Source organism: Australozyma saopauloensis, chromosome 1 (assembly GCF_035610405.1).
Source record: "Australozyma saopauloensis chromosome 1, complete sequence".
NCBI classification, from domain to species: Eukaryota; Fungi; Ascomycota; class Pichiomycetes; order Serinales; family Metschnikowiaceae; genus Australozyma; species Australozyma saopauloensis.
The window spans coordinates 675,614-698,978 of record NC_086131.1 but is presented as its reverse complement, the minus strand read 5'-3'; the positions used below and the strand labels follow the sequence as shown (position 1 = coordinate 698,978).

At 41.4% G+C, this 23,365-nt stretch overlaps 11 protein-coding genes across 11 annotated transcripts; 6 read left to right on the top strand and 5 right to left on the bottom strand.

Moving 5' to 3' along the window:
* Window positions 1–66: 66 nt before the first annotated feature.
* Window positions 67–2,202, bottom strand: PUMCH_000324 (uncharacterized protein; the record flags this gene model as incomplete). Its single annotated transcript, XM_063019416.1, has 1 exon — window positions 67–2,202. One exon carries the CDS (start codon window positions 2,200–2,202, stop codon window positions 67–69), a length of 2,136 nt encoding a protein of 711 aa, XP_062875486.1.
* Window positions 2,203–2,810: 608 nt separating this feature from the next.
* PUMCH_000323 (uncharacterized protein) lies at window positions 2,811–3,293 on the top strand (the record flags this gene model as incomplete). Its single annotated transcript, XM_063019415.1, has 1 exon — window positions 2,811–3,293. The coding sequence occupies one exon, from the start codon at window positions 2,811–2,813 to the stop codon at window positions 3,291–3,293; it is 483 nt and encodes a 160-aa protein (XP_062875485.1).
* A 47-nt stretch (window positions 3,294–3,340) lies between these two features.
* On the bottom strand, window positions 3,341–3,865 carry PUMCH_000322 (uncharacterized protein; the record flags this gene model as incomplete). The annotated part of the gene is made up of 1 exon (XM_063019414.1): window positions 3,341–3,865. One exon carries the CDS (start codon window positions 3,863–3,865, stop codon window positions 3,341–3,343), a length of 525 nt encoding a protein of 174 aa, XP_062875484.1.
* A 496-nt stretch (window positions 3,866–4,361) lies between these two features.
* PUMCH_000321 (uncharacterized protein) lies at window positions 4,362–4,973 on the bottom strand (the record flags this gene model as incomplete). The annotated part of the gene is made up of 1 exon (XM_063019413.1): window positions 4,362–4,973. The coding sequence occupies one exon, from the start codon at window positions 4,971–4,973 to the stop codon at window positions 4,362–4,364; it is 612 nt and encodes a 203-aa protein (XP_062875483.1).
* Window positions 4,974–5,094: 121 nt separating this feature from the next.
* Window positions 5,095–7,305, bottom strand: PUMCH_000320 (uncharacterized protein; the record flags this gene model as incomplete). The annotated part of the gene is made up of 1 exon (XM_063019412.1): window positions 5,095–7,305. One exon carries the CDS (start codon window positions 7,303–7,305, stop codon window positions 5,095–5,097), a length of 2,211 nt encoding a protein of 736 aa, XP_062875482.1.
* A 419-nt stretch (window positions 7,306–7,724) lies between these two features.
* PUMCH_000319 (uncharacterized protein) lies at window positions 7,725–8,327 on the bottom strand (the record flags this gene model as incomplete). The annotated part of the gene is made up of 1 exon (XM_063019411.1): window positions 7,725–8,327. One exon carries the CDS (start codon window positions 8,325–8,327, stop codon window positions 7,725–7,727), a length of 603 nt encoding a protein of 200 aa, XP_062875481.1.
* Window positions 8,328–9,213: 886 nt separating this feature from the next.
* Window positions 9,214–11,514, top strand: PUMCH_000318 (uncharacterized protein; the record flags this gene model as incomplete). Its single annotated transcript, XM_063019410.1, has 1 exon — window positions 9,214–11,514. The coding sequence occupies one exon, from the start codon at window positions 9,214–9,216 to the stop codon at window positions 11,512–11,514; it is 2,301 nt and encodes a 766-aa protein (XP_062875480.1).
* A 91-nt stretch (window positions 11,515–11,605) lies between these two features.
* On the top strand, window positions 11,606–13,315 carry PUMCH_000317 (uncharacterized protein; the record flags this gene model as incomplete). Its single annotated transcript, XM_063019409.1, has 1 exon — window positions 11,606–13,315. The coding sequence occupies one exon, from the start codon at window positions 11,606–11,608 to the stop codon at window positions 13,313–13,315; it is 1,710 nt and encodes a 569-aa protein (XP_062875479.1).
* On the top strand, window positions 13,281–14,558 carry PUMCH_000316 (uncharacterized protein; the record flags this gene model as incomplete). The annotated part of the gene is made up of 1 exon (XM_063019408.1): window positions 13,281–14,558. The coding sequence occupies one exon, from the start codon at window positions 13,281–13,283 to the stop codon at window positions 14,556–14,558; it is 1,278 nt and encodes a 425-aa protein (XP_062875478.1).
* A 277-nt stretch (window positions 14,559–14,835) lies between these two features.
* PUMCH_000315 (uncharacterized protein) lies at window positions 14,836–16,995 on the top strand (the record flags this gene model as incomplete). Its single annotated transcript, XM_063019407.1, has 1 exon — window positions 14,836–16,995. The coding sequence occupies one exon, from the start codon at window positions 14,836–14,838 to the stop codon at window positions 16,993–16,995; it is 2,160 nt and encodes a 719-aa protein (XP_062875477.1).
* Window positions 16,996–17,434: 439 nt separating this feature from the next.
* Window positions 17,435–23,344, top strand: PUMCH_000314 (uncharacterized protein; the record flags this gene model as incomplete). The annotated part of the gene is made up of 1 exon (XM_063019406.1): window positions 17,435–23,344. The coding sequence occupies one exon, from the start codon at window positions 17,435–17,437 to the stop codon at window positions 23,342–23,344; it is 5,910 nt and encodes a 1,969-aa protein (XP_062875476.1).
* Between the last annotated feature and the right edge of the window lie 21 nt (window positions 23,345–23,365).

Here is a 23,365-nt window from a genome sequence, read left to right as displayed (position 1 = left end):
TTTGGCCTTCAAAACTATTAGGATTGTTTAATTAATGTGGTAGGTAGCTAAACACAAGTTCGCGCACTATACATGACCATGATGAGAAGCTGGCCAAGCGTACTTTTTTTCTGGCTGAGGCGAAGAGTCCAGACTAGAAACTTCAGCACTTTCCGGTATTAATTCTACCTGTGAATATGTGCACTGCAATGTTGACATTTCGTTCATGAGTTCCGCTTTTGCTGGCACGTCAATTGGCGCATTGTGAATTTCAATTTGCAAATTATGAATCCTTTCATTGAAAAGAGCATCTAAGCTTTTGAGAAGTCTATCTCCAAACCTTTTGTCTGTTGGAAGATTCAACAAAATCTTCTTCTGTAGTGTCTTAGTCATTCTGAGATTATTGAAAACGTTTTTGAAGTGAGAGTAGTCCTCTATTCCACCACTGAGGAGATTGGCTGGGGCACTCACAAGGAGAAATGCCGCATAGTAAAGCATGATATGTATATGTAGTGGGACATACTTCAAATTGTCCAAGATGTCTTTGTCGTTGAGAACCAAGCTCAAAACTGTCTGTGCTGCAGAAACTGCTATATTCAAATTAAGCATTGCTTGATCTTGAGTAGCTAGCTCAGTGTTGGACACAAATTCTTCGTTATCAGCGGCAGGTACGTCATACTCTGTCTTTTTTTCAGGCGTTCTCAAGCTGTCGGTAACAAATTTGTACTGATTCCATTTCGGGAATATGACACCGGATTCACCTGTGTTGACTTGTAAAGAGCGAAGCGCCAGGCTATTGATATGCATTTTAGCAAAGTTGTAGTAAATTAAAGTTGACTTTGACAGCCAAACTGTCCCATTGTTCATAGGGGCAAGGAGAACAGTCCAGGATACCATCCATTTATCAAGCTCTAGATTAGATTTCGATGGGATGCCAAAGGCTTGTGGATCCAATAGATCCCAAGCATTGCCCTTGAGGGCTTCATCTAGAGCACAATTATACTCGACTTGCGAGATTAAACGTAAATCAGTCAATTTGCTATGGCCATTCGAATTTTGCTTGATGACTTCTTTTGATTGGGTTTCCTCTATAGAGGACTGTTCAATAACTTTCGTTTCCTTAGAATTATCAAGTAGGAGATGACGACTATTTTGAATCGCACCATCTGAGGCTGATAATAAAGCCTGCCTATGGAACGTCATACTCTGTTGTCCATCCAATATATATAGTAGATACCACAATTTCAATCTGTCTCTGTGGGTCACTGAACTTGTTTTCGGATCTTTGGGGTGAATTTCGTTGAAATTGTGTTCCTTTGCCAATTGCAAAGCTAATCCCGTGAATCTTTGAGAGTCAGAGAGCCAGAAGCTGCAGAGAATTAACGCCACGATAGTATTAAATACAGTTGAATCCGAACTAGGTTGAGGCTCAAAGATAATTTTGGAACATAGTTGTTGTAAATGAGTCTGCAATGTCGCCTGCTTCGAAGATACACTAGGATCTGGGTAGTGTATCAGTGAGATAGTACAGATAGCGCATACGAGGATGGGCGATGACTCCCAAAGATCTTCAACACAAAAGTTTTTGAGCTCGAAGCCAAACAATTGCTGAGATATGTTCTGATCGAAAAAATTAAAGAGGAGTTTTGCTTCTTGCATAGAAAGAACTTCATTCCTAAAATCATCACTACATTTTATCTTCTTTGTAGCCAAGTAGTCATCATCATTGGAGCATGTGAGACTTCTTTTCAATTTCAGTATCTGCCCACTTGGAGTAGCTGAATGTACTTCTCTTTGAGCTTTATTTTTTTGACGATCGTCGCGAATTGCCGTTTGATTTTCATGCAAAAGTTTTAGTAGTTCGTTAAATTTTGAATCCATAGATTCCACCTTCTGTTCGAGCTTGACAATAGAATCCTGCGCAGGTGGGTGGAAAGAAGCCTGGACAGCTGGAATAGATGGTGTATGTGATTGTGAGTAAATATTGTGAGAAGGCACATGTAGCGGATGTGGCAGCATCGCAGGTGGTGGTGTGTTGGCAAAGGGAACAAGAGGTGCATTGATCAGTGGAAGCTGGAGTGAAGGTAATTTCAACAGAAACAGGCATGAGCTAGCCAAACCTATGTTCATGCATCGCACGCATGGTAAACTCTGATCGTATTCACACTTCACCTTTGATCTTTTGCAGTTGCCGCATGGCTTTGTACGTTTATCTCGAGCCATCAGCTACTACGCGCTCGATAAAGCTCAGATGGAAGGTTAGAGTAGGTAATCTAAGGACCATCCATGTGCATGAAGGTGTTCTTCAGGGCTTCTTGACGATAGATGTAAATGTTTCCTACAAGAAAGTAGAGGAAGTGCATGTTTGACCCGGAGCGGAAATATATTGAAAAAAAACCACATACTTTGTTATAACGACAAATATTGTTCGTTTGATTTTCACTGTTTTTGACCCTTTTCGAAGCCAAATATTTCTTTTTCGCGTTGAAGGCTTATTGCAACAAGCTGGTTCATCTTCACCATCGATGCTACGAAGTTTAGACAACAAACTGCCAGATAAGATTACGCGTTCCAACTCCAAATTCAAGCTTTTCAAAGCTATTGTACTTTTTGAACTCATTGAGATCTCTTCCGAGCAAGTTTGGTTCAAATGGCCAACAAACAAACAATACCAAATCCGGATAATTTAATTGAGAATAAAAATCGAAATATGAACCATCTAAAATTTTGGGTTTGTTTGACATATCTACGTTCAGCTCATTCGAATCCAGAAGACAGGATCACATGTACCCCAGATTACTCCAGACTTTCTATAATATAAGGTTGCAAGAATGATGTCCCAAATTAGATCATTTTTCGGCTTCAAAAGACAATACGCCGTGGTGGGAGCAACCAAAAACACTTCCAAATTTGGGTTCAAAATCTTGACGTGGTATATTAACCATGATCTTCCTGTTGTGCCAATTAACCCGAAGGAAGAAGAGATTTGTGGGGAAGTAGTGGTCAACTCGGTCAAGCCATTGGTGTTGGCGCTCGTGGAAAATCAGGATTTGCCTGGTCATCAATTATCTGCGGCTGATGGCTTGAGCATTCTGTTCTTGACTCCTCCTCGGATTACAAGACAAACCTTAGAAGACATTAGCTCCGTCCCTGGTTTTGAGACAGTAATCAAGGGATTGTGGTTTCAGCCAGGCAGCTATGACCAAGCTGTTCTCGATAAAGCAGAAGAGATTGGATTAAGCGACCGTGCAATTCACGAGGACGAGTGTATTTTGGTTAGAGGCGAAGCTGGCCTCAGTAGCGCCAACCTTTGAGGTCTATAAGATTCATTATGTATAAATATGTATTCAACAAGTGACGTTCAGTCCATCATCTTCTTGATCAAATGGCCCCAAGTCTCGTCCTCAGAGGGCGGCTTGGCGCTGGGCGTGACTGCAATAGTATAAGGGAACGGAGCTACTTCGAGGGTGACAATAGGAGGCACATGGCTTTTGTGCTTATCCACAATTTCTAAGATACGGAGCAAATTGCTTTCGAAGCTGGCAGCAGATAATTGAAGTAAACGCTCTGCATTATTCATGACACCGTCGCCCTCAGGTAGATTGCCTATATCCCCAGTAATCGGTAGACAATTGATGTTGATGGTCCATTTTTCCCATACTACCATGTCTTCGGAGGCCTGCTCCTTAACATTCCCGAACCATCCTGTCTTTTTCTTTGTTTTTAATTGGTCTTGATGCGAGAACAGCACTACCACTTGTCCAAATGTATGCGTAGGTGGGTGTTGAGTCGATGTGAAACACTGCTTGATGAGCAAATCGATTTGATGATCGATTAAAGAGTCGATATCGGGACACTCAGCAGCCATCGGATACGGTATATCCATCAATTCATTTGTTATCGGTGTCACTGGACCGAAAAGGCGATTAAATAGAATGGTCCATAGTAAACCTACAAGATTAGTATCCACGCGCTGAAAAGAGCAATTGAATGTAAAGTCTTCCAGAACTGTAAATACGTACCTTTTATGGATTCTCTGACTACAGACCGCTCAGCGGTGAGGTGTAGCGTGAACTCCATTTCTTTGGTGGAGTTAATTGTGACTGTGGTCGTATACATGTAGAAAGTAGGTATATGGGGTAGAAGGGTGGCGTTAACCTTGGGTCGACAATCTTACAATGTCTTAAAAGTCAAATAATATCAACATCACAGGTATTGAATTTACTAGTATTTTTATCGGACCGATGCATTGTGTCCTTGAGTGGTTTTACCATAATTGAGTTCAATCCGGTACTAGCCCTTTAATCCAGGAACTAGATTATTTACATAATTCGTGTTAATTTCGAGAAGCTAAAATGCCTGCTTTGCCATTTGGCGATCTATCACTTGGAATGCAACCCTTTTGCAACCTCCTCAATCAATTTAGACGCCTGCTCTAATGTGACGCTCTCTAAAACGTCGAGTTCATTACGATAAAATTTCGACAAAACATAATCCAGAACTTTTATGTTCGACAGCTTATCCGGCTTATCTATCCCCAATCCCATCTTTGTGTAAGTAGGATCAAGTTGGGTGCTTATAGAACGAAGACCATTGTGGCCACGAGCACTGGTACTTCCCTTTCTTAATTGAACCTTGCCTAGGCCTATTTCTATTTCATCATGTATAATCATCAATGTTGGATCATCGTTCTTCTCCTTTTTGAATGATGTCCATAATTGTTTGACGGCTGGTCCCTGAATATTCATGTAAGTGTTGACTGATTTCGCTAATACAAGATGAGAATACTCAGGAGCTGAAGTTTGGCTAATTTCGAAGTGTCTGTATCTCCTATCCTTCTTGAACTGTGTGAATCCATTCCATCTTCTGCTCACTAGCTGATCTAGGAGCCAATTGCCAACATTATGCCTTGTGAGATCATAAGCAGGCGAAGGGTTTCCCAAGCCTACAATAAGTATTCGTTTTGATGATAACAATGGCTTCGTCAAATTCATTCAAATAACACAAGACAGACCTATCAGGCTCCATGCCATGCAGTACCTTTTTCTTATCTACCATATAAAGAAAGGAATGACTTAATGAAAGAATATAATTTCTTGAAATAAATTAAACAGTTCACGAAGCCCTATTTAAATCAGTGAGATTTCTATGTGAGTTCTCGTAACGTATATGTTGGGAACGAGACACCTTCCTCAACTCATCGAGACGATCTCTCATCACGGGGATATCTCTCAAGTTCTTCTCAAGCTTGAGTCTCTCCTCCTCGAACTTAAGACGGCGCTCGGCATCTAAAACACCGAAGTAGTAGCCCCCTTTGCCATCAAGTTTCAACAATCGATTGTGAAAATGCCATAACGCTGGTCTATGTGCTACAGATAACACAGAGATACCTATCTTCTGTGCATGCTCATACACAAACTGCTCCATCTCTGGTGAGACGGCAGATGTGCACTCATCTAAAACGGCAAACTTGGGCTGATGATAGAACAAACGAGCTATGGCTAATCTCTGTTGGGCTCCAATCGAGAGTTCCTCGTTCCAATTCTTGACAGTATCCCAGTCCTCTGGGCATGTCAAAAGGTCATCGAGTTTCAATAATTTCATGATTTCAGCTAAGTCATCGTCAGTCTTTCCTCCAATTTTTTGGTCAAAATGCTCAATTGAGTGTGGATAAATGATCTGCTCCCTCAAAGTTCCCTTCACGAGATAGGCTCTTTGGGGCAAATAAAACATGTTCTCTGAAGTAGGAATTATTATTTCCCCTGACTTGCAAGGCCACAACCCACCGAGCATTCGAAACAAGGAAGATTTGCCGGACCCATTGGGTCCTGCAATAAGGAGATGTTCACCAGGTTTGATGCTAAAATTAAGAGATTCAATCAAAGTGACATCTGCTGGTGTCACAAGTTTGACGTTCTTGAATGTAATTTCATCCCCATATCTAACATTGCCCTCCTCCTTTTCGATTTGATCTTTAACAACTGATCTCCGGGCTTTTATCTCAGCCAAAGCATCTTGAAAAAATGTCACACGTGAAGCATGGCCAACAACTTGCAACAAATATCTGCGTGAATAAATGAGGCGGTCTAAAGAATCAGACGCACTCATCAACAATCTTCTATTTGTAATAAATTCACCAGCGGCATTTGGATCTGGGGCTTTGCCAAGATACTTGTTAATGAAGATTGGTGCGGAACAGAGGACTAACCCAGCAGCTCCCCAAAAGTACTTTACAATAAAGCTTTGAGCAATTTCATGTATTGCGCGTTTCCAGTATTCCATTCTCAAAAAGCGCTCCAATTGGTAGTAGCAATAGTCGAGGTAGTCGAGCTCTCGATCATGGCCGCGCAAGAAGGCAATCTCCTCATTGTTTGCAACCACTTTGGAATGGGCACTGCGTAGTTGGCCCTCAAGGTTTGCCTTTTCAGAAGCAAGTTTTGCGAACGGAGGTGAAAACAATCGAAGAATTGTAGTTGAAAAGTGGGCCAACATACCGAGAGCCAAGGTGCCTTCACCGCTTCCGACTCCGCTTTTCGAAAGCTCTCTTGCACAGAGCAAGAGATCCAATGTCGGTTTTAAAAGTTGCCCTGGTAAGCTAGAAAGCGCTTGGGCCAATCTGGTGATATCAGTAGATATTCTTTGGTCTGGATCCTTAATTTTGCTATCAGAAAGCTGGATGAGAGCATAGTAGTTTGGATCCAAATTGTCTGGCAAGTAGTCATCCATGACACTATCATTCAAGTTAGTCCGAATGCTTTGGCGCAACTTGTCTTTTGTCCAATTCAAGAGGGCGTTTACGAAAGATGCAGGGAGTCCTATCAACATCCAGAAAACTAGAAGCTTGCTGAATCTACGGAGTTTCTTGGCCACTAGCGCACCTACCAACATACCGTCTAGACTTGCCACCTTGAGAGTGAGCATGGCTCTGCAAACTAACAATATTAAGTGAGCTATCAAGTACAACACTGAAGAGTCATTGTATTTCGGCATGGCGGCTTTCATGAGTCTGAAAAAAGCAGCGCGGTTAACTTTAGGGTGTTTGTTTGCATTTTCGACCGCAGATGCATCTCGATCCTTCCGTTTTTGAGAGGAGCTGGAGGTTGAAGTGGCTCCGGAGAAGCCAGCTGTAATAAGAATAATGTAGGCTGCATTAAGTAGAAGAGATCTGTTAGACTGATATGTTCTCAATGCAAGAGAAGCAAACGTTTCTCTGTGTCGAGTGGAAGACATTGTGTAGTTGTTGTAAGGACCGACTATAAGACAATAACGGTTTACTACAACTACAATCTCTGCAGGATTGTGGGGTACGAACTTGCCGAGGACCATGGGGAAAAAGTGAAAAATAGATAAGTGAAAACAGGTATGAACGGTTTTGTTGTGTCTTTTGGCGATTCCTTTTTTTGATAAATGTATTCGGGAATTTTTTAATTAACAGATTCAGATCCAAGATAGTGCTATTCAATTCCAAAGAACGAACCAACTACAGCTCCGTTGAACTGATACTTCTATTCATTCTTCGAACTGATGAAAGTTCTCAAAAGGGAACAATCTTGACTCCTCTACCTGCAAATTCTATTTGCTGATTGTTGATGCCGTTCGGATGAGCAGTCTCACATATAAGTAAATGATTAGACAGTCACATCATACACCAGAGTTGCAAATCGAGTTCACAAGGTTTCGGTCCAATAAGAGAGATCCGCAAACGGATTTTTTACCCGTTTCTTGTAAGCGATCTTTGGTGCCGATCATGCAACGTTGTGAAGGGTCTCGAAGGCATCCTTCTCTTCCAATATTTTGGTTTCCAACTCTCTAATTCTCATATGATAGAAACTGTTTGCAAGTTCCGTTGTATTCTGGCACGGCGAAAAGTCCTGAAGCATATTTTCGTATAGCTGTTTGACTTGATCGCTAGTAGCTGCAGTATGAAGAGGAAATTCCCCTAAACGTCGTGCTAACACAGTGCATTTATGATTAAACCAAGTTTCGCCGCATTCATCGAGATCTGGCGATTGAAGGACCTGCTTGGGTTCTATGAGACCCAGAGTATGAAGAATCTGTGTCAAGAGAAGAAGGTCACGGAATGTATATGAGGCGGGATTGCTCTCAATGGGTTTTACAGGCTCCTGTGCCTCTTCTTGTTCTTCTTGTTCTTCTAGATCATCGGATATTTCTGGTGATCCAAGTTCCACATCATCTTCTGGCGGCTGGGATGTCTCTAACGTCTCCGACTTGAGCTTTGGCTGAGGACTTTCAGAACTTGTTTTTGAAGTACCTTCAGGTTTTGATTCATGCATCATAGTCTCATCGTCATTTGAATCATGTGTAGTATGCTCCTCACTTTTTTCCATTCTCTTTGTATTGAGTTTTGTTTGGGACCTGCATCGATAATTACTGGGGTAGGAATAGAATTAACAAAACTTGTTTTCAAAATTACATTTCATCAGTGGAAGTCCGACGTATTGGATCATTCTCATAGATTGATTTTATTGTCTTTTTTTCCATATATCTTACATCAGGTATTCTAACTCTATAGAGCACCATAGTTCTTAAGACATTAGTTTGTACCAGCTCAAATAAAAGGCTCCTAGCATGAAAAAAATGAGCCATTTGTGTTGACGAGACTTTTGACCAATGTGATTTTAGAGATTAAACTGGCATGTTTGCGAATGCACGAACAGAAATCTAGAGAAAACAAACGATACTCCACCGGGAAAATAAGATCGAGATTTGTGGTTCGATATTAATCCTAAACAGAAGCTCAAGTAGAAGACTTTAGGCTTCATTCTTGTTTTCATCAAGACTCGACATTTCCACCATTTTTCATGAATGCGTTTACACCAGTCATATTTTACGGGGTAGGAGATCTGTGAAAAAATTCCTTAATACTTAGCTACTTACTTATTTACATTGACCAATCTGGCGTTTTTTTAAATAATTGAAAACTTTTATTGATGCTTGACTAGCTCTCAATTGGAATGCCCCAAAAAGCATCGGAGTTTCAATATCGGAATGAGGCAAAAAAATTCATAAAACTGAATGATATTTTTAATTTGTTGAATATGTCAAGTGAGAAACGCTCCGCTTATATTCACTTTTTCTGGTGTTGTAGAGCCTAGCTGACATCCTTTAGCCCATATACCGTCTATTTTGCATTCCTTAAACCTCACTCTTCTACGCGAACAATAGATCTTCCAAGCCTTTGGATTCATGCCGAATGTTTCCTGAGTGTCTGTAATGTCCAATATTTCTCCTGGCCTCCGCAACCGGTTTGCTGGTATTGAGCTAGAAATGCAAGTCGAAGGGAAGCTGCCAAAAAAGCCGATTTCAAAATCCACGAGCTATAATCTTTCGAGTTCCACGTCTTTCACAACACCATGTAAGGCCCCGCAGCTATCGACTGCTAAGAGAGCCGACTCAAGGACATCATCTGCGTCAAAAATCACGAGTAGCGCTCCTTCAGTCTCAAAACGGCCACAGCCTAATACCAACAGGAATTCTTGTCAGATATCGCCTTCTCAAGGGCGAGAAAACAGAACAGCCAGGAACCAAGATATGCTGCAGTTTTCATTCATGCGAGAAACATCTTCTTCGCGCAAGAAACAGTCAACCATGCCTATGTTTGACAAACCTTTTACCCATACCCGTTCTACATCACATTCAGATCTAAATCAAAGAAAAAATTATGCACAACATTCTGGGAAGAAACGTTTAATGCTGAAGAATTTGAGACCAGCTGATATAACGAATAACTACACTTCCTCAAACAATGCACTGGGCCTTGAAGTTTCCCAGTATTACGCGACAGATATATCTAAAAACGCAATGAAATCAAAGGGAGAAGATGTTTACACCAGACTTTACAATAGTGCATCAAAATCCAGAGAAAGACTCCCGGATTTGCGGGTTGATGTCCCCAACAATACTCCTTTCGATTTCAGACTGAAGCCCGAGACCCCCAACTTCACCAAATCAAGATCACTTAACAATTTTGTCGAGGTTAAGCAAACTTCTTCACTAGATCCAAGGATGCGAAAACCAAATAAGGTGCGAACCGTCTTCGATTTCTGCCAGCTTGTTTATGAGTCAGAGCCACAACTCTTCGAAGACTCTCACTCTCTTGATCTGTTGTTACACCCCAACGAACCTATTCTGCCGCATGAATTTATTGACTCCCGCCAAGCTCGAGATCTTTCTATTTTTGAACGAGGTGAGATTATGAGGGCCTCCACGATTTACTACGTTCCTGAGCGTTATAGTGCTGGGAAAAGAAATATGGACGTAACATTGAACAACTCACAGAATAATTATGGATTCGATGACCTGCGTGGAAATTATATCATAAGCATGAATGATCATATTGATTACAGATATGAGATCATAAAAACATTGGGAACAGGCTCATTTGGTAGCGTTGTGCTTTGTATTGATCACAAATACGCTTCTGAAACCAAAATCCGCAAAGTCGCTATAAAAATTATAAAGAATAAGCTTGATTGGTCTCTCCAAGCTGTCAGCGAGATAAAGATACTCAAACACCTTATGAAAGCTCTGAATGGTCCTTTCGAAGACTTCATCCTCAATTATTGTGACCACTTTCATTTCAGAGGCCATATGTGCATAGTCTCCGAGGCACTAGCAATTAACTTATACCAGTTTCTGAAGCTCAACTACCATAGAGGGGTGTCATTGAGAGTTACGAAATACATCACTAAAAAAATACTTGAAGGTCTAACATTTATCCATAAAATGAACATTGTTCATTGCGACATCAAGCCAGAAAACATCATGGTTGAGTTTCCGGCGGATTTTGAACCTCTACTTACAAACCGGAACGTAGATCTCAAAGTGAAGATCATTGACTTCGGTTCGTCTTGCTTCAAGAACGACACCATGTACACCTACATCCAATCAAGATTTTACCGTGCACCTGAAGTTATTTTTGGCACAGAATATGGACCAGAAATAGATGTATGGTCTGTAGGGTGTCTTGCCGCCGAGCTTTTCACAGGATCACCATTGCTACCTGGAAAATCGGAAATTGAGCAAATAGCATACTTCTTAGAGATGTTTGGAGCACCCTCAAGCAAATTTGTTTTACGCGAACGAAATCTTCTCCAAAAAGCACTACAAGTTAAGGGACTCAGGGTGTTGTCGAATCCGCAGGCTTCGGATGCCGCACCGTTTATCCCAAGTCCAAAAGATGAACGCAAGCTTAGGCGCACACCTCTTTTCTCCCTCTTTGGGATTGATGGAAAAATCAATTTGCAGGCAGTTACATTACAGCTCCAAGGATCTTCATCTGAAACACGGGAATCCCATCTGCAGTCTCCAACTCACTTTAGACGCAATGTCAAAGTCAGTTCACGGCCACTAGATGTAACATTGAGATTGCCGACCTCAAGCGAAGATCGAATCGATCAGACAAATTTTCAGAGTTTCCTTGCTTCGATTTTTTGCTGGGACTATAAAGATCGCGCTTCGTCATGCCAACTTCTCAGTTCTGCATTCTTGGATCGTACCCCCAGTTTTTCGTGAGGTGCGGAATCATATGCACATTCCCTCTCCACACCTTCTCCTTCTGATTTCACTACCCATGAACACCCCCTTCTTCCTATAATCATTCAAAATGACTGAATATAATGGGGCAACTCTGCGTTCCAAAAAAGCTAGAGTTTTATCGTCTTTGTATGACTACACATCCAATATTGCTGGTGAGAAGGGTTTGTCTTCTACCCGAGGTGTTGCTGCAAGTACCGCCGCAACTCTCTTAAGTATGGGCATCACCAAATTGGAAGCACAAGAATTGGCGAGAAATGAAAATCTCCAACTAAGTATCGAGGATGCCGAATTGATAGAAGGCATGGCCCTGTCTGCTGAAGACTATCAGCAACAAAAGGGTAAAGAGCAGGCACATTTCATGGACCGGTTCATGGAGCGCCTAATTGATAACACAATCCCAAAAGATTCTCCGGACGCCCAATTATTGCAGGAGAGAATAAAAGATCCATCAAGAAGCGAAAAAAAGCCTTTATCACTTGTGCTCTTGGTGTCCAACTTGAAGCGAACTAGTCTGAAAATGGGAGGCTTCTTTAGATTGCAATACGGATTGATACATATTTTGACGTGGCGCAACCAGGCAAAAACTCTCTTTACGTTGGTTGTTTACACGTCAGTTTGTTTATGGCCCCATTTGGTTGTTTGTTTCCCATTGTTGATTCTTTTGTTCGGCGTGATATTGCCACACTATTTACTAAGGCATCCAATGGATCTACCAGAGATTTTGCCTGTGAAGAAGCGAGGTCAGTCATTTTTCCAATTCTTCACGGAGTCCCAAAACAGTAGTTTACTTTCTGACTACTTGAATGTGGGAACATCGACGATTGACGAGGCTCAACTGTGCGATAGCTCGATTATTTCCGGCACTGGAACAATGAAGTCATCGGACGAAATCTCCACCCGCCCTTCTTCTGTTGCTGAGTCTGCGGCACCAGACGAATCAAACAAGAAGGACAAGACGAAAATCATCAAATCCCAAGTTTCTCTACTCATGAACATGCGTGACTTACAAAATCTTACAACAGATCTATTGGATAGTTTAGAGAAAGGAGAGACATTGGCGACCGACATTTTGAGTTTTAAGAATGAGCGGCTTTCCACTGTTGTTTTTTTTATCGTAGTTCTCCTGACGCTGGTCGTTTTTTTTTTGGGACAGTTCATACCATGGAAACTAATTTTCATATCTATGGGCTACATTGTGTTGTCTGTGCTACATCCTGGCGCCAAAGATGTGATTGCTGCCTTGAGCAAGGGCCAAAACAAATCGAAGTCGCAAGCCGCCCCGAAGATTATCGTCCCGAAAGCAAAGCCCGGTCAATTTCTAGAGTCTATGGAGTTTGAAAATATCATTGTTGACAATGAGCCAGATACTCGCGTCGTTGAGATATTCGAATTGCAGGCTAAGGACATATTCAAGCATGAGTGGTCATTGTTTGCGTACTCCAAACGCATTTACGATTGGAAGGATCCTGTAAGATTATCTGGAAGATATCCACACGGTGTTAATCATCTTCGAAAGGTGCTACCACCGAAGGAATGGAAGTATGATTTTGGATATGCCAGTAATTGGTTTATTGATACGGACCCCATATCATTTATTACGGACCGACGCCTTGACCAAACACACTTGAGCGTCAGAGAAGAGGATATGGATACGGAAGGTTGGATTTACGATAATATACCCCTTGACCAAGAGAATGTGAAGGAATTTAGGCGGCGTCGCCTTTACCGGACGTGCTACAGGTATGCTCGGCCGGTGGACAAGATCAAATTTGCATGAAGAATACACAATTAAGCATCTTATAAAATTATTTCCGGAACGTGGTGTAAGCTTTTGTAATGTTTTTTTTCGTCGCATTGTTTTTGAGCTAATGATTCGCAGCCATGCGAGTGTTCTTGCACACGCGAAATTCATACAGTTCATTACAGCCCTTGTAGACCTTTTCCACAAACCCACTTCAGGCATATTTACGATGAATGCTTTCTCGCAGAAAGTACGAGTCTTCGATGCGTTTCCAAAGGTCAACCCAGAGCATATGGTTCGGTCGCAGCGTGGTGGGCTTTCGACAATACTTACGGTCTTGTTCATGTTAATGATCCTATATGTCCAAATAGGTGGATACTTGGGTGGATACATTGACAGGCGCTTTTCTGTCGATAAAGATATCAGACTGTCGTTGAACATCAATGTGGACATGGTGGTTGCAATGCCTTGCCAATATCTTGTGACAAATGTCATGGACATCACCAGCGACAACTATTTGGCCGGAGAAGTTTTGAATTTTCAAGGCACTGGTTTTTACATCCCTGAAATATTTCGCTTGAACAGCAATAATGAAGCTCATGATACGCCCGAGCTAGACGAGATCTTATCGGAAACTTTAAGAGCTGAGTATAGCGTGAAAGGCGCTAGAGTCAATGAAGATGCCCCAGCTTGCCACATATTTGGAACAATACCCGTAAATCAGGTTAAAGGTGAATTCTACATTATCAGTAAGGGACTGGCCATGTATGATGGACTGGTGGTGAGTCCAGCGGCATACAACTTCTCCCATGCGATTTACGAGTTTTCTTATGGAGAGTTTTTCCCATTCATTAACAATCCTCTAGATTTCACAGCTAAAACAACAGAAGAAACCCAACAGCAATACAAATACTTTGCTAAAGTTGTTCCGACTCAGTACGAGAAATTGGGTTTGATCGTCGATACCAACCAGTATTCTCTTACTGAAATTCATCATGTCACAGACGAGAGCGATCTTCGCCCGGCCGGAATTTACTTCTCATATTCCTTCGAATCCATTAAGCTCTACATTATAGAACAGAGAATTGGATTTTTCGTGTTTGTTGCAAAATTGGCTACTATTTTATCTGGCTTACTTATTGCCGGTGGATACTTGTTCAGATTGTATGAAAAGCTACTAGTTCTTCTATTTGGGCGCAAGTATGTCGAGAGAGATACCGAAAAAAAAGATGGTGGACTTTTAGACAAGACAACGAATCACCACTCAAAAGATTTTTAGATTTTAGTTCAACTCATTTTATTCGAGATTTATTTGGCTAGATAGCGATTAACACGATCATGCAGGTACCACGAATGACTGGTCCCAGTTAGGCAGGTGCTTCCGTTGCAAGGCCTAAGCCTTACCTCGAATTTATTTCTCTTACTGTCTGTGTCTCTACTTAGACAATAATATATCACGGATATTTTCACTCATTTTGCCAAAATTATCATATAACCTTGACCGCCTGTTTCTATTTTATCTTTTGAATCCATTGAGACTTCAACAAGCATGAATCATGAGCCCCACCGATGGTAATGACAAGAAGAAAATCACTAGGTCAAGAAATGGATGTCACAGATGCAAGAGGCTTAAAAGCAAATGCTCAGAAGAAAAGCCTTCCTGTTCTGCATGCCTCAAACTGGGACATGATTGTGACTACTCAATTAAGCTTGTCTGGGGAGGACGACAGTTCAAGAATAAGGAGAAACGACAAAGCCCTCACTTGTCAGGAAAAGAGTTCAAAGAGGTAAAACTCAATCTCAAAGCTGGGTCAGTCAATTTTGTCCCCAGTCAGTTTGCTGTCAACAAGTCCATGGTGAAAGTTGAAGAGAGGTCCAACCCAGACATGCAAATCAAACTTGAAAATCTGGAATGTAGGACAGACTTTGTAAGAGCTTCAGAAGACCAGGATTATGGAATGACGCGAAGCAGTAGTGTCGCTGAATCAGCATACAAGTCAGAGCCCTCAGTACCAGTTGACGCACCAGTTGTGAGACAGAACCCAGAGATCTTCTCGCCAATGAAGCTGGATGACCTAATCTATCAACACAGTCCACTTGGATCGGATTCTAGGCTTTCAGAACTCGCAGATGTGTGCACTAATTATGCTGTTGATATCGATAGAGTGAACATGCAAGTACATCAGGATGTGTCTGGGGTGACAACACCTGACTTCTTGAGCCCTGGTGGGTGGATAAAGAGTGGAATTGAATCCCCAATATCTCCTGATTATGGAAAATCCATCGAAATGCCGGAATCGTCATTTGATGGAGGTCGAGTTGAAGAGGTTGAAGAGCTCCTGACCGTAAGCTCTATTCCTCCCCTGCTTATGCCACTTCCAGAATTGCTTTTACGAATTCCATACTACAGACAACTTTTTCATTTTTGGGTTGAAGTTGCCTCTAATAATCTCGTCCCTGCGCCGACGTTGTACAGAGATAATCCGTTTAAGGTTCTCTTGCCACAGATGGCAATGCACTATTCTGGTGTTCTCACAACTATTTTAGCTTTTGCAGCAAAAGCTATGCAAACGCTCAATGGTACTTCTGGGAACTTGGAGATTATTGATCAACTATTGGGTCGGTCTTGTAACGAATTATTGCGCCAATTAGAAGATAAATCTGAGGCAACTTCTGATGGTACACTCGCAACTATTTTACTCCTTTCGTCTTATGAAGTCATTCACTCACAAAATTTCGAGAAACATCGAACACATACGTATGGTGCTGGTCAGATTGTTACCGCTCGAAGAAATAAATTGCACATAAGTGGTCATTCGCCACATTCCGACGAAAACGATGGAAGCTCCTCTTCAATTTCAGTTAGCTCTCACGAAGAAAGCAATACAGCTTATTTTCTTATGCGATGGTTTGCATATGTTGATGTTATTGGAGCTTTGTCATCAACCAAGGGTCGGGAAAAATATCTAAGAACTTACAGAGGGAAGGGCGAGTATCGGCCCGTTGAAAGCATATCATGTGAAGATGAGGATTTCATGGATAATCTGAATCGAGAAATTGACTATTTACTAGGTTTCGATGTCAGAATGTTTCCTCACTTCGTGAACATTTCGCTTCTTTTGGATGAGGTCGATCTCTACATGAGTGATACACAAAATGATAAATTTTGTTTGCCTCAGAACATAATTAATGCTGCACTTGAACTTAAGGAGAAGTTTACAGAAGATCACGAAGCTGCAGAGGAGAAGCGTCAACTGCTACTAGATGAAATGATAGAAGTCAACGCCCGAACAGGGTATGTTGGTAAACAAAAAGAGAGACTACTGGAGATTATGAATAAAGATAATATTTTACGATGCACGAACAAATTATTCTTCTACGCCGGTCTTATCAATCTATACAGAAGAGTGCTTCTATTGCCTAGAGAACTGTTTCTAGTCCAGAACTTGGTAACAAAGATGGCCGAAATTCTCCGCTTGTTCATTGAACCAGCAAGTCCCGCTGAAATTTGCACCATTTTCTGTAATTTCAGTTGTGGGTGCGAGGTTTTGGATCCGCAACTCAGGATGTTTTTTGTGGAGCGATTCACCAGGTTGGCTCAAGAAGGAAATTCAAATGCTTCAAAAAGCTTAATAATTATGGGTAGATGCTGGGAAACTGGAGAAGACTGGATCACCGCAGCCAATGCACTCGCTATTGATCTAGTCTTGATGTGAGGCCAGCGGATGGTTTTATAGATTCGTTTAGTAAATTTTTAAAGAGGCATACGTACGTTGTGCAATTAATTTAGATTTCTGTTTTATCTAGACTTGTGATGTATTACTTGACAAAACAACTACAGAGCTACGCTCTGCTTAATAAAAGACTCTTGTTAATTTGTGACAGAAAAAATTCCGAAAATGGTATAAGAAGTTTCGTGGCCAACTAATAAAAATGCTCTTGATGGATCTCAATGTTAAGCTTAGTTTTGTGCCTGAGGTCGCGTGTTTCACGCATCTACACAGCGACCTCATCTCCTGTACTATAGATCAAGTCTTCTGATCATTGGAGCTGGTATTGAAATTGCCTCCCAAATACTCCCTCTTTAGCATAAATCCCACTCATTTTTAGAACTAGGACTTCTTTATTATATTTCATAGCCGTTTGCATATTAAAATGGATTCACAAGGTCTTCAAAGCCTATCCGCTGACATCACCAATAGCCATGAAATTGCTGTTGATTCTCAAACCCAAACACAGATTTTCATGCGGTGCATGCTGCTTCTACTGCTGGAAGAATTAGAAAATACAATTCATCTCTTTTGTACCCCTAGCTTGAAGGTTATCTCGGGGCATACCTTGATAATGTTCTCATTTCCAGGCACCACAAGTGCTCCACGCCAAATTATCGAGTCCCGATTTGAACGAAGCTTAAATCTGTGTGCAAAATGTGTTTGTTCATTCTATGAGTGCCTTAACGATATACGATCGCGGTTTATTTTGGTCCGCAACATTTCCGTGGGCCAGGTTTTGCAATTCCTCGATATTGTTAACGAATGGATATTTACAATCATTGAGAAGAGATTCCAATTACTTGAAGCCAATGAGCTTAACAAATCACAAACTGATCTCTTGGATTACATGTGCCTTTCAAATGCACCACTTCTTCGCATGAAACCCGAGCTTCGGGAAAAGGTCTCTAATCGGCTAAGCAAAATGAGCTTAAAAGACGACGAATTTATGAACAGTATCCTTTCATCTCACATATTATACTTAGTAGAAGGGAATGAAACCGAGTCATATTTCGCTAACTCTTTTTTGACCTCTCTCCCCGATGGTATGCTGAAACTTGATTCCTATGTGTGCGAAGAATTCTTTTACCATTTTTTCCGCCTACAAGATAGTCAATTTTTCTCTCAGGAGCTAAGTCTTCGCTTTTGGAGAATGCTTTCTGTTCTCCTTAAGATTTGTCCTCCTACCGAGATCAAAAAATTAATTAAACCAGCAGAATTGGAGGCTATGAGCAATCATACAAAGCTCAGGCTCTATCCCGTCATTAAGACACTTTTCAACAACATTATGGCTAATCTTGATTTGCCTCTCCCGTCATTGCTTCGCGTATTACGCCAGTTTCTTGATATGTATGGATCAGAATTCTGGAAAAACGCAGAAGAGTGTCATTTCTCCTTCATTATTGAGACTGTTCCTTCGAATCCTCACTTTGCTAATCAACTCAGAACTTCAACTGAACTTGGATCCCAGCAAATGCTAGACGATCTATTAGGCTGGACTCAACCCTTTGTCAACAGTTTGGTTGGCCCACAAAAACAAGTCGCAGCCATTAAACTCTCCAATTTCTTCATTTCCTTGAACTTATCGGATTCTATGCCCATCACTAATGTTGTAATTGAGCTTCTTTCAAGTTGCGTTGATCAGAATGCTTTGACAGAATCGGTATCTCTTTTGAAGATGCGTGATATACGCTCCGCTGTTGAAAGAAATCCTACCTATTTTGTAAAAGCCGCAAGAAATGGAGGGTTTCCTAAGGCTGGGATGCTCATACAATTCTGTTTGAGGTACGATATCTCTGTTGGAGGACATAACTCTGCATTAATTGGCAAAAAAGAAATTCCAAGTCTTTCTGAGCTGAACGTCAAGTTATGGAACGAACTCAAGTTAGTTACAATGGCCAATTCAGAATTTTCTTTGATGGCCTTGGAATCGTTTTGTGACGTGTCCAGAATAATATCTTTCAAAGAGAAAAAAAATCTGAAGGTGGGCCAAGAATTAGAGGCAGCACAAAAAATTCATGATCGTGACTCCAAGATTCTCAACAATAACATCATCGCGATTTTAGAAAAACTTGCTATGCTCGATCCAGAAAAATTGAAACAATTTTTATTATCGGACAACGTTCTCCATAGTCTTTGGAGTTGCATGTTCAATCCAGAGGTTAGCTCTGCAGCATTATCTATTGTATCTCAAATTAAAGATACTGAGGGCCGATATGAGGCTATTTTTTTCCTCTTTGACTTTTCTCTAGTCTCTAATTTGAAGTCATTCATAGCATGCCTAGATACAATCACTACAATGAAATTCTTCGAGCCATGCCCGAAGACTCTCAGAATTCTCATGGATGTTGTGCGGTCGCTTCTTGATCCTTTGTCGGGTATTTTGAACACTCAGTCAACTAGCCACACTGAAGCAAAACCAGAAATAAGAAGATTGTGGAATAGTTGCTGGTCATTTCTTGTGATGATCTATAAGGAGACCTTAATTTGGGCGAATCTCTACCATCTAGATGATTTGATAGAGTTCACGAGAGATACACTTGATACAAGTCATCTCTTGTTGGATTCGTTCCGTGCGTTGATAGACTTTTTTGGCGATGATTCACTTGTGAAGCCACTTTTTGAGCCTTTTATGACTACTTTCACTCATGTTATTGTTTGGTTGAGACTAGGTGACTTGTCTCTTTTAAAATCTTGCGTTGAATTGGTCTTCAAAGGATTCGACTTGGCTAAAGAATTGAATGTGAATGTGGACAAAGATTTCATCATTACATTCGCTAAGTACGGAGCAAAAGCTAAGAAATTTAACAACAAATTGAGCCAGCAGCAGCGAGATGAAGTTTTAGCCAAGGCTAGTGAATTTGATTCGAATTTAGTTGCTTATGTTGTCGAGGAAGCTAAGAAAGATACAAATCCAAGCCGCTCCACGACTCCGTCTTTGATTCTGAAGACGGTTCCTGCTGAATCTGCAAAATTTAATTTCCAAAAGCCTAAAGAACTCAAGCAAATCAACCTCTCCAGGTTTGGTATTGTGACATCCAAGCCCCCAGTTGCTCCCCCTCCACCTCAGCCTTTCAAGCCAACTAATTTAGAAGCAATTCGAAACGAGTTAAAGTCTAACAGATCCACTCTCAAATCGGCATCCATAAACCCAGCTCCGGCACGCCCGGCTGGTTTCAATAACAAAGCTCCAGTGGTCGGAAGGTCTTTAAATACTCTTAAAACAAAAAAGGTTGAAAGTGACTCCTCCGGGGACGAGGATGATGTTGACACGTCAGATCTATTTTTTGATAGCAAAAAGAAAACTAAAATCATTGAGTTGGATATGAACGGGCGACCAGTTTCGAAAGTCGCAGCTCCAAAAAAGATTAATAACGAGCAAAAAGAAGAAGAAAGAATGCGTTTGCGTTTAAACATCAATTTGAAGCCTCTTTACTCAACCATCTTGAAATGGAACTACAACTCAAACAGTGAATACCCTACCGAGAATAGGGAATGCTACAAAATGAAGGCAGACTCATATACCAGTGCTAAAAACTATACAGAAGAGATTGAGCCTCTATTGATGCTTGAATGTTGGCAAGGAATCCAATCATCTAGAACAACTGGCCAGGAGCTGGGGTTTGAGCTCTTGGTCGGTAGTAGAACGACATGTGATGGTTTCTTTGATGTTTACCTTTCGGTGAAGCGAGTTGTTTTACAGCAACTCAAAATTGGTGAATCGGATTTATTAGTCTTGGGATATGTGGCTGACAAAGGCTTGACAGACCCTCAAGAAATAGCAAGATATCTTAAGGCTTCCGACAGTCAAACCTGTCTCGGCAAAGTGAGAGAAGTAAAATTTGCTAATCCAGACTATTGTGACGTAACAGTACGAGTCTTTCCCCAGGGCCTGATGATGGGAATTCTTACCCCAAAATCCATAGTTGTTGGTATGAAAGTCATGCAAATGGTTACTATTGAGAGAGAATATCTGTCTTTAAAGGGGCTTCAATATTATGATCTATGTGATGATATTTTAACGGCGCTGCCCGCTCAACCGATCAAGATTTCCAAAACGCTCGCAGAATCCATGTGCAAAAAGTTAGGTGTAAACGAGTCGCAAGCAGCTGCAATTATTGGCTCAAGTCAGAGTGAAGGATTTTCTCTCATTCAGGGGCCGCCAGGCACAGGTAAAACCAAGACGATTCTTGGAATTGTGGGTCATTTCATATCGAAAAGTGAAAGGAGTAGTACAGTAGCGATTAGTACTCCAGGTACTTCGGGCAATCAGGTCGATCAAAAACCAGTGTCAAAAGTATTGATCTGTGCTCCCAGTAATGCTGCAGTCGATGAACTAGTTTTGCGTTTAAAAGATGGTGTTCTCAAAGAAAATGGGGAACAGTATGTCCCCAAAATCATCCGTCTTGGTAGGTCCGATGCTATGAACGCATCAGTCCGAGATTTGAGTTTGGAAGAACTTGTCGACAGACATCTTCGTGAGAGAAATGATCAAGTCTCCGTAAATCCACAAATTCGCTTAGATCATAATAAGTGTCTTGCTGAGAGAGATCGTATTCGTGAAGCACTCAAAGGTGATTTAAAAGATGATGAAGTTCTCAAATTGGAAAAAGAACTCCGAGAAGTGAACAAAAAAAGAAGTGAACTTGGAAAACGACTTGACGAGCAGAGGGAGAATGTCTCTGTCGCGGTCAGGTCTAGAGAAATTGAAAAGAGAAGAGTGCAGGCAAAACTTATTAGCGAAGCGCAGGTGATATGCTCTACTTTGTCTGGTTCAGCTCACGATTTTTTGGCCAGCATGTATATCAAGTTCGATCAAGTCATTGTTGATGAAGCATGTCAGTGTGTGGAATTATCAGCCATAATTCCGTTAAGGTATGGATGCAAAAAATGTGTCATGGTCGGTGATCCCAATCAATTGCCTCCAACTGTTTTGTCCCAGAAAGCAGCGTCTCTAAAATACGAAGAGAGTCTATTCGTTCGTATGCAACGTAAGCACCCAGAGTCTGTTTATCTACTTGATGTTCAATATCGTATGCATCCTCAAATATCCAAATTCCCAAGTCTAGAATTTTACAATTCTAGATTAACTGACGGCGAGGGTATGCTCGAGAAAAACACTCGACCATGGCATTCAAATACGCTTCTCTCACCTTACAGATTCTTTGACATTGTCAGTAAACATCTGCAAAACGAAAAGTCTAAATCTTTCCTCAATCATACTGAAGCAAGAGTGGCTCTAGAGTTGGTAGAGAAACTAATGGAGGCCTTACCAGGACAGGTTTTCAGTGGTAAAGTGGGAATCATCTCGCCTTATAAAGAGCAAATTCGGCACTTGCGTGATGTATTTCAAAAAAAGTATGGAGCAACCATATTGCGCGAAATTGATTTCAACACCGTTGATGGATTCCAAGGACAAGAAAAAGAAATCATCATTATGTCATGTGTGAGAGCAAGTGAGTCTGGAAGCGTGGGTTTCTTGAGTGATATTAGACGTATGAATGTCGCATTGACTCGTGCGAGAACAACTTTGTGGGTGTTAGGAAACAAAACATCTTTAACAAGGGACAAGGTATGGAAGAAGCTCATCCAAAACGCTGAAAACAGAAACTGTGTCTCGAGCGCTCGTCCTGGATTTACGCTGAAAATTCGCTTAGGCCATGATCAAATCCAAAGACCAATCAAAAATCAGAAGATAGCTGATATTTCCGATACTTCAGATGGCGTAGTGAAAGACACGTCCTCAGCTCCGAGTCTGACGAACTCTCGCGAATGCTCTCCAAGGGAGAGCCTCAATGATATCAACTACGCAAAAGGGGAAAACTTAAATAAAAGCGTATCCCTGAAGGGGACTAATCCAGGTAATACCAACGATGAGAACGGTGCCGGTCATGGTGCTTCAAAACTTGGAAAGCAATTTAGCAGTTTGCAGAGACCTATTCCAAAATCAGCAAAGACAACACCACAGTCTGAATTGACACAGAAACCTAATCGCTTGTTCAATAAAAGAGCGTCAGATTCCCAAACCTCAAATCGCGCCAAGAAAAAAGCCTTTGTGTACTCGCTGACATCCGAAGTCAGGGATGGAGATAACTTGTCAAAACAGGACACTTCTGATCGGAAATCTTCCGAAATTGATTCTTCTTCCGCCAACTGTTCCACGGCACCAGCACTAAGAAGGCACTGCCCCGATCAGCTGGCTATAAATCCCCTGCGAACTGGAGTGTACCTGAAGCCAGCCAAAAATGGGTCTAGTATATTTATTAAGAAAAGAAGACCGCCCACATCCAAATAGGATCTAGGGGTATCTTACGTT